Genomic DNA, 15,759 nt, shown 5'->3' with positions numbered 1-15,759 from the left:
CAAAATCATTATCACATCTTAAGAGAGGAGACACGACAAATTTTCGACGTAAGGAAGCTTGTTGAACAATAAAGAACACATCAAGGCACTCTTGCGTCCATACCGAGAGTGAAGCCCGACACCTCGAGAGGAGTTGTCTAGCTACCCTCCACGCGGGCTCTCTCTGCAAGAGTGTCGCGGGCTCTCTCTACAAGAGAGTCACCAATCACATCATGCATACTGCCTAAATCAAACAATATGACAAAACGCTGACCCTTCACATGACCATAACATTTAAAGAGACACTCATCAATGTGTGTGTCAGAAACATGTGGAGACTCAGATTGGTTCACTAAAGTGCTTGGGAAGCTGTCGGTGCTTTGGGTTCTTTAGGTGGTGCTGTCTTAGGACATGCTTTTTTTATATGACCCTTGACGTGACATTGATAACATCGACCTTCCTTAGCATAAATGACATGTTCTTCTAGCGTTATGTATCCTCCTATAATTCCTTGTGCATCTTTTTTATCAGGGGTTAGCTTAGGTTTAGCAGGTGTTTTAGCTTTACCCTTAGATTCATTTTGAGAGTTCTTTTTCGAAGGATTAGAGGCAGGTGTTTTAGCTTTACCCTTAGATTCATTTTGAGAGTTCTTTTTCGAAGGATTAGAGGAAGATGGGCTAGAAGAGTTACCATTCTTACCGTTCTTACCGTTCTAAGGAGTCTGGGAGGTACTGTGAGAAGACTTGTTCTCCTTAGGCTTTCCTTTGTTGTGCTTCATCTCCTGTGCGAGAGCAATCGCTAGCGCCTTATTGAGATCCACTGGGTCGAGTACTTCGACATCAAACTTGATATACTCGTCCAACCTGAAAAGGAATGCCTCTTTGCGCTCATCATCCGATTTGCGTAATTGGGTGCCGAGCTACAAAACACAGTTAGAGAAAGACATGACTGGCATACCAATTTGCTTGAGATTGCACCAATCTTCTTTAAACCGCGCTAAGTACTAAGGTGGCATAAACCGCGCCTTGAGCTTGTCTTGGAAGTCGACTCAATTGAAAGAAAGGGGTACGCCTTCCTCGGCTTCCTCTAGATGCGCGGCCAACTGTGCTTCTGGCCATGCGTGATATAATTAATGGCATCACCGGTAAGATACATGGCTACCGTAAAACTTTGCTATTTCCTTTTTTCTTAGTTGTCGCAAAGTAAGCATTGAATTGATGCAACCAAGAATAAATAACATCTTACCGTCATACTTACTGAACGTCAACTTCTCAATGACTGGACTGTTGGAGTCCGCATCAACTTGAGCTACCTGATATATTGCCCACATCTTTGATCGGCTCGGATTTCGAGGTGAGTACCTGTAGGACCAACTCTTGCATGCGTTGGTCTCTTTGCGTCTCACGCTCTAATTCCAAGGCCGCTCGTATTTCTTCGGCCGCTATGCGTTGAGCTTCGCGTGCGTACTCACGCTCACGCTCCAAGGCTGCCTTTCTTTCTTCGCGGTCGCGATCCAGGGCAGTGCGTTCCGCCTCTTGTTGTAGCATCATGCCCATCATCGACATGATCAAAGGCTCCATAGGATTTGGTGCAACCTGTGGCATAGACGGGGAAGGGAGAGGATCGGAAAAGAATCCTCCTGGTGGGAAAAATTCTTCGTCACCAACTCACTCTCATCACCTTACGCAAAGTATCTATTCCGCTTCGAGAGCTACCATACACTGAGACCTTGGGTATTTAAGTTCTTGAGGAACTTGGGTTCTTGCGGTTTTTGGGTTCTTGAGGTTCTTGGGTTCTTGAGGTTCTGGAGTTCTTTAGCTTGCAATCGGTGTTTGAGAAGTCTTTTCTCTTACCCGAGTTCGACTCTTCCCTGCGGGCACACCCCTTGGCGGCCTTGTGCTCACACCAAAGTTGCTTTTTCCCACCTCACGTCGATTGGCCGGCCGCTAAGTGCACAGTCCGCTAAGGGGAGGCTGGATAAGCCCTTCTTTCCTGAAACACGATTAGGAATCGACACGCCCAAGCAGACTTGAGTTACGTGCGACCACAAGAAGCAAAAAAATTCTTGTGGTTCTTTCCTTGAGTGATACAAAACACTACCAAAGCTCTGATACCAATGTAAGGTGCAGCGGAAGTGAATGTTCATATTGCTCAAGATGAGTGCCCCGAACTGTGCTCAAGGGTTCCTTTTACTTACAGAAGGGAGAGCCTTCCGTCCTTTAGAAAGAGAATACAATGATCACAAACAAAGTGAAAGCTACTGTGAATAAAAGTGTTGAGACTGAGAGAAAAGAGAGAGAGAGAAGAATACGACACCAGGCGCTTCTCAAACCCTCCTCCAAGGGCCCCCCTCTCTATGGCGAGAGAGGTCTATGCTATAGATTGCACAAATCTGGTACAATGGTCTAGATGCAATGGACTTGCCGATGATGTCGACGACAATGATGACAACCACGAGGACGGGCTGAAAACTGAAAACGCTAGGGCTGAAATGCTGAAATCTGGATGATGCTAACTTTCTGCTAAATGCTGACACTATGTCGACGAGGATGGCGATGACGACGACTAGATGACGATGCGCTGAAAAAGCAGATGCTGAAATCTGAAAACAGTGGGCTGAAACTGTAAACGCTGGCTGACTCGACGGTACGGCGAGGATCTGCTACGGGTAGGTGAGATCTGCGAGGCTAGGGGCTAGATCTGGAGAAAACGCTAGGGGAGTGTTGCAAAAAACGCTAATGGAACTGGGCTCCAAAAAGCTGGCTGCTTCTGTTGACTGAAAATGCTAGAGTGTCTTCTGTCGGTCTTGCTGAGGAGAGAACACTGCAAGTTGTTGGAACTTCTTCTGTCTCTTCTGCTAGAAATGGGCGCCCCCTGTCTGCTTATATAGCTGTTGAAGGATGGGTCGAGCAAGCTCCCCTACAGCCCACGACCCTCGTAAATGGTAAAATAAATAAATAGAAATGCCCAAAAATGTTATGTCCCAAAACTAGCCAAGACTTGGTTCTTCTGCTTGGATGATGCATATGTTGGGTGGTACTGGGTGTGCAATCAAAGGATATGCAACTACTCTCAAGTGCCTGGACATGCAAGGCCTTCTCACAGGCTCACAAAGGTGCCAGAATACTTCCTAGGCTGACCCGAACCCTGGACCTGAGATAGCTTGTCCACATGCACATAGGGTTAGATGTGCACGTGACTAGTACTAAAGAAAGACGAATCTTGGAAAATGTGTAATGACTACAGAGCTCTCATAAAATCACCATCAAGAATTGATTCCCTATCCCAAGGATCAATGATGTTCTCGACAGACTACATGGATCTTCTTGCTTTAGCAAAATTGATCTGAAGAGTGTATGCCTTCAACGGATCCTTTCTAGCGAAGTGAACAAAGAACTTTGCACAAAAATCAACCCACATCGCAGGTTTTTCTATCATGTTACACCACCAGATGAGTGCGGCACCTTTCAAGTACCGAGGAAGCATCTGCATCCTTTGTGCATCTGATTTTTCATGGAAATCAACATAAGTTGTGTAACAAACTGCTGACGTGTCGACCTACTGAAGAACGGAGCTACCGGCCGAAGGGCCTAAACCCTAAGAAGAACAAGCAACAGAAGAAGTGTCACAGAGTGATGACGTGGTTGCCCAAGTGCAGAAAACCCTAACCCTAATTTCTACCAAAAACCCTAATTCTGGAAACCCTAATTGCAGAAACCCTAATTCTGAAAACCCTAACCCTAAAACCTGCAAACCCTAATTTCTGCCAGAAACCCTAACCCTAACCCTAAGGCAGCAAACAAATTACAAAAATTGCGCTGACATGATGACGTGGCAGGCTGTACGGATTTCCGTAAATTGCGCTGGTAGCTTTTTGGCTTTGCTTTTGAACCAGAAGCTTTTGAGTTTTAGAGGCTTATTACTATAACCGCTCTTCAAGCCAAGGGCCTTTAAATATGAGGCTAGGGCTCATTCTCTGGCATGCTTCAGTACGAAGGTGCAGAGTCTGGAGTACCGGCTTGTACTTTGATGATGCAATATAAAGAAATACCGAAAGGGGCGCCAAGGTTTGGGGCCAATACTCTCTGGGGTGGAATTCCGCCACTCCGTGTCGCGTGTCGTCTCTCTCTCTCCATTCAGTTCAGTTGTTATTTGAAGTGCTTAAAGTTGTTCAGTCTCTTCTTTTCTATTGGCACGTGGTGCCGCCTTGTGACAAGTTGTCCATTGGCGAAGCCAATTATTAACTGCAACTTGTGTACACTCTCTCTCCTCACCAAAAAATTGAGTGATTCGTCCAACCTGTGGATGCACGTTATCGGCAATTTGCATCGGCAATTGTCGACTTTCAAATTCGCTCACAAAAAATGTCATAGTCGTCAATTGAGCTGTGTTTTCGAGAGCAAAATATGAGTATCAAAAGGCCATGTAAAGCCTCTCGAGGTGACAAATATTAATGTTTATATTCCATGAAAATGGCGCACAAAAACAGAAAATAATTTCTTATCTGGAGTGCCCACATCTCGTAATCAAAACTGGAGGACTCCATCGCGAGAAAAACGAGAAATATCAAAATTCGACTGAATTCGGACTTTGAGAGAGAGAGAAAGAAGCGGTGGGAGAGAAGCAAGAGAGTTAAACTTTTCACTCTCTGCAAAAACTCAAGTTTTTGTAATTGAGTCTTTTTTAATGTGCAGGTTTCAGACCTTTGTTAAAAAAAAACTCTAAATGTCCTGCCCATTTAAAATAAGAGGACCATTTAATAAAATAAACAACCTATCATATAGCGTTTTAAAAAAAAAACCACGCAAGGAGACGAGTGTAAGAAAACTCCAACGCTTGAAGAAACCGAACGCCAGGGAAAAAGGCAGATGATGCATGGAAAGAGGTAAGGCTGTCGAGGCGTGTGTTAATTCATGCCTTGCACACGATGGGCTTCCATGTTGGAGGCTTCTGCAATTGCTGCCCCTGCTTTCCACACCAGGCTTTTCTCTCTCTAGCGTTTAAGTTCTCTTTCCATGCGCTGTGACCACACCGTACGAGCCTCTCTCTCTCTCTCCGCTTCGCACAGAGAGAGAATATAGAGATGGATTAGAAAAGTACTGCATGCTGAAATTTCCTTTAGATTAGCCTAATTCTCCAATTTTCGTCGAAAATCAGCAAGACTAATAAAGAAACCTCTGATTTTTGTCAAAAATCAGCAAAATTCAGCAATCATACCTATTAAATCTCTGATTTTTATCAAAAATCAGCAAAAACAACATAAATTTTTCGCATGCACACATGCTCATGAGAAGAAAAAGCAATTGATCACTGAAATTACACAAAATTGAGGTTCTCCGACCCGAAACAATCTGTAGGTGTGCACACGGTCCTTCTTGCAGCCAAGCCGGCTCTGATACCATGAAACGAAACCACGAAGTGGATCTCCCGGCTACACAGACTGCCTGCAAAAAGTGGACACGCGTCAAACGAACCACCCGACCATAGCCACCATCCGGCAGCTCCCCCGTCCTGGGCCAACATCCAAGGACGTAGGAGTGCACCTGTAAGACCGAGCGTCCCATACCACCCGGCTTCACCTCCTCGAGGTGACCTCGCGCACTCCTAGCCTCACGAGCTAAGCACTGGCACTCTACCAGTGGGGGTCGATAACTACAAATGACATCTTGGCCTCCTTTTTATAATAATGGCCGGCCACACTCGCCGGGTTCACACACGTCCGCCCGGACACTAGACGCCCATCCCGACGACATCTGGGCTAGATCCCCTCTACTGTGAGCGGGACATAACAAGATGCGATGGGCTAACATCCTGTCACAGTTTCACTTTCAAGTTGTCCATGTTCAGGGACATAAGAACTTAGTCGCAGATGCGTTGTCTCAAAACCCCTTGGTTTTGGCTATTTCCACAATACATCACCGAATTTTCGAGGGCATGGTTGACCAATAAGCCACAGATCCCGACTTTGCTGACATTTTCACTTAGATACACACATAATGGGGAGACAGTTTGAGGCTATTCCATACGGGATGGCTATTTGATGCGGAAAACAATGTTGTGTGTTACACGGTCTTTGAGGGAAAAGGTTTTGACAGAGTGCCATTGTCCACCTTTTACGAGCCACCACGGAATAGATACCACCTTGAAGGGTGTTGAGCATGGCCGAGGCTCAAAAAGGATGTGGATGACTTTGTTCGCAGTTGTTTAGTATGCCAAAAGGTCAAGTTTAACAGGCATAAGGCCCCAATACTTCTACAGGCTTTACCCATTCCTTGCCGCCCTCTGGGAAAGCATTGCTATGGACTTCATTTTTTATCTTCCCAAGGCTCAAAGTGGGCACGATGGCATTTGGACAGCTATTGACAGATTTAGCAAGCAAGCTCACTTTATTCCAGTAAAGAAGACAGTCAAGCCTGATCATTTAGCGAGACTTTTCATTGCACTGGTTACATAGCATGCCTAAGACGACAGTTTCAGACAGAGATCCTCGATTCACGAGTTTGTTTTGGAGGGCAATTTGGGAGAACATTGGCACGCAGTTGCAGTTCTCATCCTCATTCTACCTGTAACAAACTGTTGACGTGTCAAGGACTAAAGAATGGAGCCAACTTACAGATGTGGGCCGAGGGGCCTAAACCCTAAGAAGAACAAGTAACAGAAGAAGTCTTGCCAACTTATGGGGACCCCGTCCGACGGGGCCCCAAGTGACATAAAGGATTAAAATAAAGCACAATCCGGACACCAAAAACTGATGATGTGGCAGATTTTCGAAAATTGTGCCGGCATGATGACGTGGCAAGCTGTACGGCTTTCCATGTTTTGCGCTGATTGATGATGTGGCAGGCTGTACAGATTTCCGTAAATTACGTTGGCAGCTTTTGGCATTGCTTTTTGGACCAAAAGCTTTTGAGTTTTAAAAGCTTTTTTTACTGTAACTGCTTTTCAGGCCAAGGGCCCTTAAATATGAGGCTAGGGCTTATTCTCTAGCATGCTTCCTGGAGAAGGTGCAGAGTTTGGAGTACCGGCTTGTACTGTGTTGATGCAATATAAAGAAATACCGAAAGGGGCGCCAAGGTTTGGGGGCCAATACTCTCTGGGGTTGGAATTCCGCCACTCCGTGTCCATGTCATCTCTCTCTCTCAGTTCAGATGTTATTGAAGTGCTAAAAGTATGTTCAATCTGTTCTTTTCTATTGGCACATGGTGCCCGTCTTGTGACACTACCCACAAACAGATGGGCAATCTGAGATAGCCAATTCAGTGGTTTTGGATTTATTGAAGTCTTACATCTCGGATCAGTGAAAAAAGCACTTGCCTTTGGTGGAATTTGCCTACAATAACACGGTTCACTCTTCAATGGGGAAGGCGCCATTTGAGGTAATCGAAGGTGCTAAGAAGGTCCCTCCTTTTCTAAGCACCAAGGATAAGATTTTTGAAGCAGATCAGTACACGAGCGATTTAGGCACTGCTTTTGCCAAGATTCGCAAGGCTCTGGAAAAGTCTCGAGCACGGCACAAGAAGGCAACAAATAAACATAAACGCGACTTGAAGTTAAAGGAAGATGATTGGGTGCTCTTATGTTTGAGAAGGCACCCCTAAGGAAACGAAAGGGAAAGGAGCGGCTTTTTCCAAAGCTCAGCATGAGGTATTCCGGGACCCAAGTCTCTAGAATTAAAGCCAACACCCACACACACACAAATCTTGCATAGAAACGTGAAGACATAGCAGTTGTACAACCGCCCGTGATTTGCATTGATGGCGTGTGTAACAAACTGCTAACGTGTCAAAGCCTAAAGAATGGAACCAACTTACAAATGTGGCTGAGGGGCCTAAACCCTAAGAAGAACAAGTAACAGAAGAAGTCCTACCAACTTATGGGGACCCAGTCCGATGGGGCCCCAAGTGACATAAAGAAAGAAAATAAAGCCGGATCCGGACACGCAAAAACTGATGACGTGGCAGATTTTCAAAAATTGCGTTGGCATGATGACGTGGCAGGTCGTACAGATTTCCATAAATTACGCTGGCAGCTTTTGGCATTGCTTTTTGGACCAGAAGCTTTTGAGTTTTAAAGGCTTTTTACTGTAACTGCTTTTCATGCCAAGGGCCTTTAAATATGAGGCTCATTCTCTGGCATGCTTCCTGGAGAAGGTAAAGAGTCTGGAGTACAGGCTTGTACTGTGTTGATGCAATATAAAGAAACACCGAAAGAGGCGCCAAGGTTTGGGGCCAATACTCTCTGGGTGGAATTCCGCCTCTTCGTGTCGTGTCGTCTCTCTCTCTTTCAGTTCAGTTGTTATTGAAGTGCTAAAAGTCTGTTCAGTCTGTTCGTTTCTATTAGCACGCTGTGCCCGTCTTGTGACAACGTGGCAGGTTGTACAGACTTCCGCAAATTGCACTGGCGGATGGTGACGTGGCAGATTGTACGGACAGCCCTCTATGCAAGCTTTTGGAGACTAGATGCTTTTACAACTTGATGCTTTTCATGTAATGCTTTTGGATAGGCCCAAGGACTTTAAATATGTGCCATGCGCTCATTCTTTGGCATACTCCCGCATGGAGGTGCAGAGGATGGAGTACGGGCGTCGTACTCTGGTGAAGCATTATAAAGAAATACCGAAAGGGGCGCCAAGGTTTGGGGCCATTGCTCTCCTGGGATGGAACTCCGCCACTCCCCATCTCATGTGTTGTGCACTCTCTCTCTCTCAATTCGGTTGTTATTTGAAGTACTTAAAGTAATGTCGTATGTTCTTTCCGTAAGCACATGGTGCCCTCCCGTGACATCCATGAATCAAAGGCTAGTACTAGCCCTCCCGTTACATCCATGAATCGAAGGCTAGTGTGTGTGTTTATTTGCATCTCCGGATCCCTATTCTCACATGTATATGTGTGTAGGATTGCACGTGTTCTCTTGTAGGAAAGGATCCTATCAGAGTCGAGCCAGATCGTGGTCAATCAATCTATACTCCGGATCAGAGTCAAGTCCGTGTCATAACCGCACCTTCATGTGATCACCATATCTTCCGCTGCCTATTTTGACATGGTATCAAACCATTGGTGGTTCAAACGTCTCGTCTATTGTGACAACCTTGGATACTCCAAGCGAGAAATCAATAGCAACACACAAATAAAAATTTTAAAATCATTGGACTTTAATATTAAATAGAGAGAGAGAGAGAGTCGACACGGCCCAGTGTAGTTTTGAGCCCAGAGGTACCCGGCGCACTCTGTGTCCAGATGCTCTGTAGAGTGAGGCCCCAAGGGCTCTTATAAACTTACAAGGGATGCTCAAAAGCATAGCCCCAAAAGCATTCAATTCAAAAGCGTCTGCTCTCAAAAGCTAGCGTTGGGAACGTAATTTTTGAGAACTCATACAACCTGCCATGTCAGCACAGCAACACAATTTACGGAGAATCCATACAGTCCTACTACAACACCATTCAATGGGTTTTTTGGGTGCCCGTAACAGCCTGCTATGTCAACGGCCAGCGCTAGGGTTTTTATTTCCTTTTTATGTCCCTTGGGCCCCATCGGACGGGACCCCATAAGTTGGAATACCTTATAAAATCATTTTATTTGAAGGGATTGTCCGGGTGGTCATGCCACGTCATCACTTTGTGACGTCTGCAAAGAGTAGAGACCGACATTTCCCACGCGTCTTTCGGGGGTAGCGGTTGGACGATATACTAACCAAGTACTAATCAACTTTGGAGATTAGTTGCAGATAACCTCGTCCACAAACCCTCACATGAGGGTTGCATTTTGCTCACTCCAACCCCATGGGCCATCTTCCTTCCGAGAGCTAAGGAGGTGCTAGGGTTTGGCATCTCTCTGAATTCGTCGTGTCGGTCCCAGCATCTCCCATGGGGAGGGGCAAAAGATCACTTTGCGGTTGTGCCCGGCCGAATCAAATAGAGGTTTTCTCATGCTATGTAGGTTCTTACAAGCTTGAGATATTTTATCGCAGCCTTGCCTCTTTTTTTACTAGAGCCCGAGCTGATCCAGCTGCCCCCTATTTCCCCCATTTTCTTATTTTGGCCTATTTTCTCAGGTCATGGACCGAATATGTGAGTCAAGCAGCTTCTATAGAGGAGTACATATGCAAGAGCAGGAAAAAATGCTGATTAACCTCCCTTTAGGGCTGCCCAAAGAGGGCGCCCTTGGTGGGGAGAACTGCATGCTCATAAGGTACCGATGCAGCCTTGCATTTTTTGCAGCAACTTGCCTGACATTTGTGGGGCAGCCAGTGGCCACGGGCGGCTTGAAGACTCTTCCTCTGACGAAGTCTCTTGTGTTGGGCAATGTTGAACAGAGTTTTCCCCTACCGTTCTCCTCTTTAGAGCAGCGGCCAGCAATTCAGAGGCAATGGGATCTTACAGATGCAGACCAGCTCTTACAAGGAGCACACCATGGAGGGAGAGTTTCCATGATCTCCAGAGGACAGTCACACATCAGGGCAGCCTTGAGCGAAATCTGATATGCAAAATTATTACTCGTTGTTTTATTCTATCATGCCTTTATTGTAAGAAAAATACTTTACAGCCACTTGCTTTGATAGTAAAGGTTCCATTTACTTAAAGAGGATCTACCGTTATTGCCTTTGAGCATTGCGAAGCATAACCAGCATTATTGCCTCGAAATAAAATAGAGCATTGGGACCATTCCAGATGTGACAAAAAGTTGTTAAAAGATTCTTACACCATGATGTGGCCTGAACTTGTTACATATCTTTTCTAATACAAAATTCCAGTTAAGCTTACCCTATTTGCTGCCTTATTCCATAAGAATGCTCTGCCAGGATTTATTTCAGGCTTTTTTCTGGCACTTCCGCATATCACATTTAAGCTAAGCTAAAAAGAACCTTGCATGAAGAGAATGCAAATGATTGATGAAAAAGAAGAGAAAAGGAGCTACTAAAGCAAAATAAGTTCCTGAAACGTCTTCTGTATAAGAAGTGTTTTAACATTTCCAGCTCCTCACTGAGGATCAAGGAAAAACCTACTCTTCCTGCGTACCTAGAATGCAAACTCTCTCTCAAATACATAGTTACCCGAAGCATATCTTCACAGTTGAGCTTAAACAATCTCCTTGTCAATAACATCGACCAACTGATAAAATTAACTTTGAAGAAGAGGAAAGAAGAGGCTGACCCGTGTAGCCGATGGCTAGGGACATCAATTTTGAGGCACAGCTTCTCGTGGCGGACTACTGCACAGGGAGGGCGATCAGATTCAATCAGACCCTGGTCTTTCGATTCTCCGGTTTTCTTGTTTCGGAGTTTAGCCATGCATCGGGTCAGTGCTCTGCAAACAGTTCAGCTCCCCCGGGAAAGGACACAGAGGGAGGGGCCAACTTGTTGCAGTAATTAATTGTGATTCTTGAACGTGAACAATATGGACCTTCCATCCACAAGTGAACTCTCTTGCAGCCCTGACAGTGAGCCGCTATGCTCCACCAAACAATAGAATCCTTGTACTTTGCACTGTGACTTTCCGTAAACCTGCCCTGTGTATCCATAGCCAAATTGTCAAAACTTTTCACGATCAATGCACCTCATTAGGCAAGCAAAAAAGTCCATGTCGAATTCGATGTGGAGGTTCGCAACGAGAGAGAAAAATAAATGCTCGGTGGAAGAATGGTGTCTAGGGCTACGCACTCTGCAGCGCTGGCTAGAAATGGAGAAAACGACGGGTTTCAACGTTCGATTCTGAAGAAGACAGTACTGCGAGGAAGAACGAAGAGGAGAATAGGGTTTCTAAGAGGAAAGCAGGCCCGACAAATGAAGGCACACGGGAGCTGGGCAGAGAACGCCAGGCGGGAGAGGAGAAGCGGAGCTTGGAAATCTTCAGGGGAGCCGCGCTCTCGCTCGCTCTCGTCTTTGAAGATACACAACACACAGACGGACGCCTCTCTACAGAGTGAGGGCAAAACAATGGAATCCAAGGGAGGGGACAGCACACTCGCTTATAAAGGGGTGGCACTCCTCCTTATATAGACACCCTTGAGCTCTGCCTCTTCGTTGGCTTCCAAAGTGACTTTTCCAGCAATATGGGTAGAGGCTATTCACATTCAATACCACTGCGCTTTATATAGGCAAGTAGTACTCGCTTTTGCTAAGGGTGCTTCCCCTCTCGAGTTCCCTAAGTGACGCCGTTCTCTCGCTGCGGCATTTTACTCAATCGGCGTTGTCAACAAATTTGCATAAATGGGATTGCATAGGCGGTTACATGACGCAATGGAAGGTTTCAATAGAAGAGGTGGTAGCATAGAACCCCCTAAGAGTGGCAAGTCTGCTAATCAACGCAAGTGAATTTTGTGCCAATGAACACCTCAACAAGGACTGCGGCAACATTCGTTAGAACTCTATGAAATCATGACCTTTAACATTAGCTAACAAGAATTGAGTTCACGCTTTGTCCCTTTGGTGAAGGCTTGGTTCAATTTGTGCATTTTACTTGTTCAGGACATACGTGGCACAGCCATCTCGCATGCCTAGTGCAAGAAAGGTCACGCTCATCACTCACCAATTGCACTTATGTCGATTGGTGATCACAAACTTATTGTTGCATTTTTGTGTCGGTGGAGTTAAGCACAACATCCGAAGCTCTTCTACTAGTAGCCAATCAATCACCAGAAGCAATGTTTCTCTAAGGTTGTCACTTATGCAAAGCTTTGTAGCTCCCCAACAAACCATTCTACATGCAAACAAAGGAAGATCAAGTTTCCAACAGTATCGACTTGGATACAATTTGAGTGGCCTTCAAGAATAAAGCCTCGCTTCCTCTCTCCTTCATATTTCAAGTTTGACACTTTCAACATAAGAAAACATTCTGGCTTTGAAACCCCTCTTTCACTCTAGAGAGAAGTAGAGATGAGCGAGTGTCTAGGTGAAACAATTAAGGATTCTTTTATACTTTGCAATCTAAACGCAACCAAAGAATGATAGGTTTCCCAACTCTAATAGGTTTCCCTTAGGAAGAAAATCTCCCATGATTTTTTATTGGTATCCCAAATTTGACATTACCAACAAGGAGGTATGAGAACTCATCAGCAATGCAAACTTTGAAACTCCTCTCTTGATATGTACATTGAAAGCACATAATCTCTAAGAGTCCCTTTCGATCTAATACAATATTATCACGACGAGTCACACTATGAAAGGATGGGTGGTTAGTGGCATGCCGGTTTTCCCTCTATCTCACATTCGTATCAAAGACTAGGGATGATTGTATCTCTCTAATTTTTTTTGCATGAGAAAAGAAGTGGGGAGGAGCTTTGAGCATAGGAAAATCGTGGGCCGCATGCAATATTGCATGCCAGGTATCCCATGAACAGGGGGCTCAAGGAAGCCACCAGAAGGAGGGCGAACGACAAGAGGGACAAGGGAGAGGGGACTCTCTCTCTCTCTCTCTCTCTCTCTCTCTCTCTCTCTCTCTCTCTCTCTCTCTCTCTCTCTCTCTCTCTCTCTCTCTCTCTATATATATATATATATATATATATATATATATATATAAAATATCTTGGCACAAAGACCATCCATTCAAGACTATACATATTTGCATGCACACGCACACGCGCACACAAACACACACACACACACACACACACATATATATATATATGAGAGAAGGAGAGTGGACAAATACAATTCAAATATGAAAGAGACAATGATATAATTTAGTGGAAAGTTGTATTGAGTAGAGAACTACCAAGGGATACAATCCAAGTACTTTAACTACTCAATTAGGTAATTTATAGTACTTTTTATTGTCTACAGACGATACTCTAAACTACTTAAACAGGTACTGTGAAAGTACTTAATGCACAACAAAGGTAATTTTCAAAAGACTGAGTGGCTAATCTCAAACCCAAACTAAAGTCTAAAATCCCAAGTACAATGAGTGTGTTTTCTCCAACTAACAACACTCAATGCAAAATGATCTAATGCTTCACAATGTCTCTCAACTCTCATCTATGTTCTCTCTTTTCTCTCTATAGAACTAGTGTCCCGATACATTTTTATATAGCTATAGCTCTCAATCTTGAGCATAAGTTGTGGATCTCTTTTGTAGGTAGATGCACCGTAATGTAGGCGGGAATGTGGGGAACATTTCTTCTTCACACTTCATGAAGAGATTACAATTGTATCTCTTGGTAGGTAGCTCCCAAATTAGTATGTTGGCTCCTATATGCAATCTGCCACCACATGACTAGCATTGTTGTTCGTTGCATATCTCCACCTGTAAATTATATCTTCAAGAGCCCTTTGGTGTGGCTCTTCTACACTAGAATAGACTATTTCCTCTTTGTAAGGGTCTATGTACCGATGTCTATGATGTGAGATATCACCTCCTCGATTCATGTTAGTTACTCTTACCTTTTACGTACTTTTCACCAATCTTCTAAAAGCAATTATTGTAGAGTCCTCCAACATCTATAGTTGATGACATACAGATTCATGACCATTCAAAATGATGTTAGAACCATGCTAAGCTACCATGCCAACATGCTTGACCCTTTGTTTCTACCTTATCGAAAAAGACGTGTTGAACTTGAAACTTTTACACTTTTCCTCAAGTCCATAAGCATCTCTACTGAGAAAACCTGAAATCTAAGAAAACTTAAAATGAAACAAGAATAGAAGAAATCCAAAAAACATTAGTGAAGTTGAAGACTTTGTAAACAAGCCTTCCCTTATTCATGAGCCTTGCATGAGGAGCCTTCCCTTGTTGTTCAACTCCTTCCCTTAAGGGAAGCTCCATCATGCCAAGTACTTATCTATGCTTGAACATAGACAGCTCTTTGCCTAGAGCTCAGCTTTTCTTCAAATGTGGCTTCTCCATGATCCAATGCACTAAATCCATGTTTGATTGCTTGCATACAAAATTTCTTATTGCCATTGCCTTCTACCACATTTCCTTGCATGTAGTAGCTTCAACATTCTCCATAATAGAGTTAAGAAGAGCAAAATCACATTGCTTAAAGGTTGATATGGGAATCCATTCTCTCTTTGTGGATCTCCTTACTTGATGGTATGTCACCATAGTATTCTCGCTTCCATCGGACTTGAAAGATTTCTTCCTTCTTCCATGTCAAGCTCTTGAAGCATGCTCGACTTTGTATAGACTCTTCCCTTGTTTGCATATGAGATGCTTTGAACCTTCAATCATGCATCCTTGTCTTTGGTATATATTTCAACTTTCTTTCCAAGCACTTTGTAGGTGCATTAACACTCCTTGGTTGCTTCACTTCTTCCTCAAGCTGCCCATTGAGGAACGCATAGTTTTTTTTTTTTGCCGGATTCTTTTCTTCTTGGTTATTCAAGAATGCAAACCCTATGATAGGTTTTGTACTTTTCAATACCAATAATGCAATAAAGAAACTCTATTCAATGTGATAACCAAGATCACAAAGTTACAAATAGTCCTCTACACGTGCTCTTTGCTAGTGCCTATAGAGTAGCTCAACAACACCACCACATTAATTTTCAACTCTCTTAGCAAGAGGAAGCGCTATTGGACATATGGCTCCAAGAATGCACATGAACATGAAGAAGAAACTTACAAGCACACAACACAAGAAGTACTATTACTGAGTGAGACAAGGCTTTCCCTAGAATGATAGGCATGTATACAAGCCATGATATGCATAAGTTGCCAAACATGAAATAAAAACCACTAGTAGACACTCATGTATCAAAGCAACCAGCTTAATTCGAGTCTAAAAAAGCATATAAACCTAGTGGAAATCTACCCTCCTAAGGATTTAAAAATCCAAGACT

The 15,759-nt window shown here is 44.1% G+C and overlaps 1 protein-coding gene across 1 annotated transcript in view; it reads right to left on the bottom strand.

The window, feature by feature from the left end:
- Window positions 1-11,947, bottom strand: part of TAF2 (TBP-associated factor 2) — a 132,952-nt gene extending 121,005 nt beyond the window's left edge. Inside the window, exon 1 of the mRNA XM_086499548.1 lies at window positions 11,129-11,947. Within this exon, the coding sequence (XP_086355674.1) occupies window positions 11,129-11,265 (137 nt within the window). The 5' untranslated portion in view covers window positions 11,266-11,947. The remainder of the gene's footprint in view (window positions 1-11,128) is intronic.
- Between the last annotated feature and the right edge of the window lie 3,812 nt (window positions 11,948-15,759).

Source organism: Adiantum capillus-veneris, chromosome 25, assembly GCF_014529385.1.
Source record: "Adiantum capillus-veneris isolate H3 chromosome 25, ASM1452938v2, whole genome shotgun sequence".
NCBI classification, from domain to species: domain Eukaryota; kingdom Viridiplantae; phylum Streptophyta; class Polypodiopsida; order Polypodiales; family Pteridaceae; genus Adiantum; species Adiantum capillus-veneris.
This window is presented reverse-complemented; position numbering and strand designations above follow the sequence as displayed.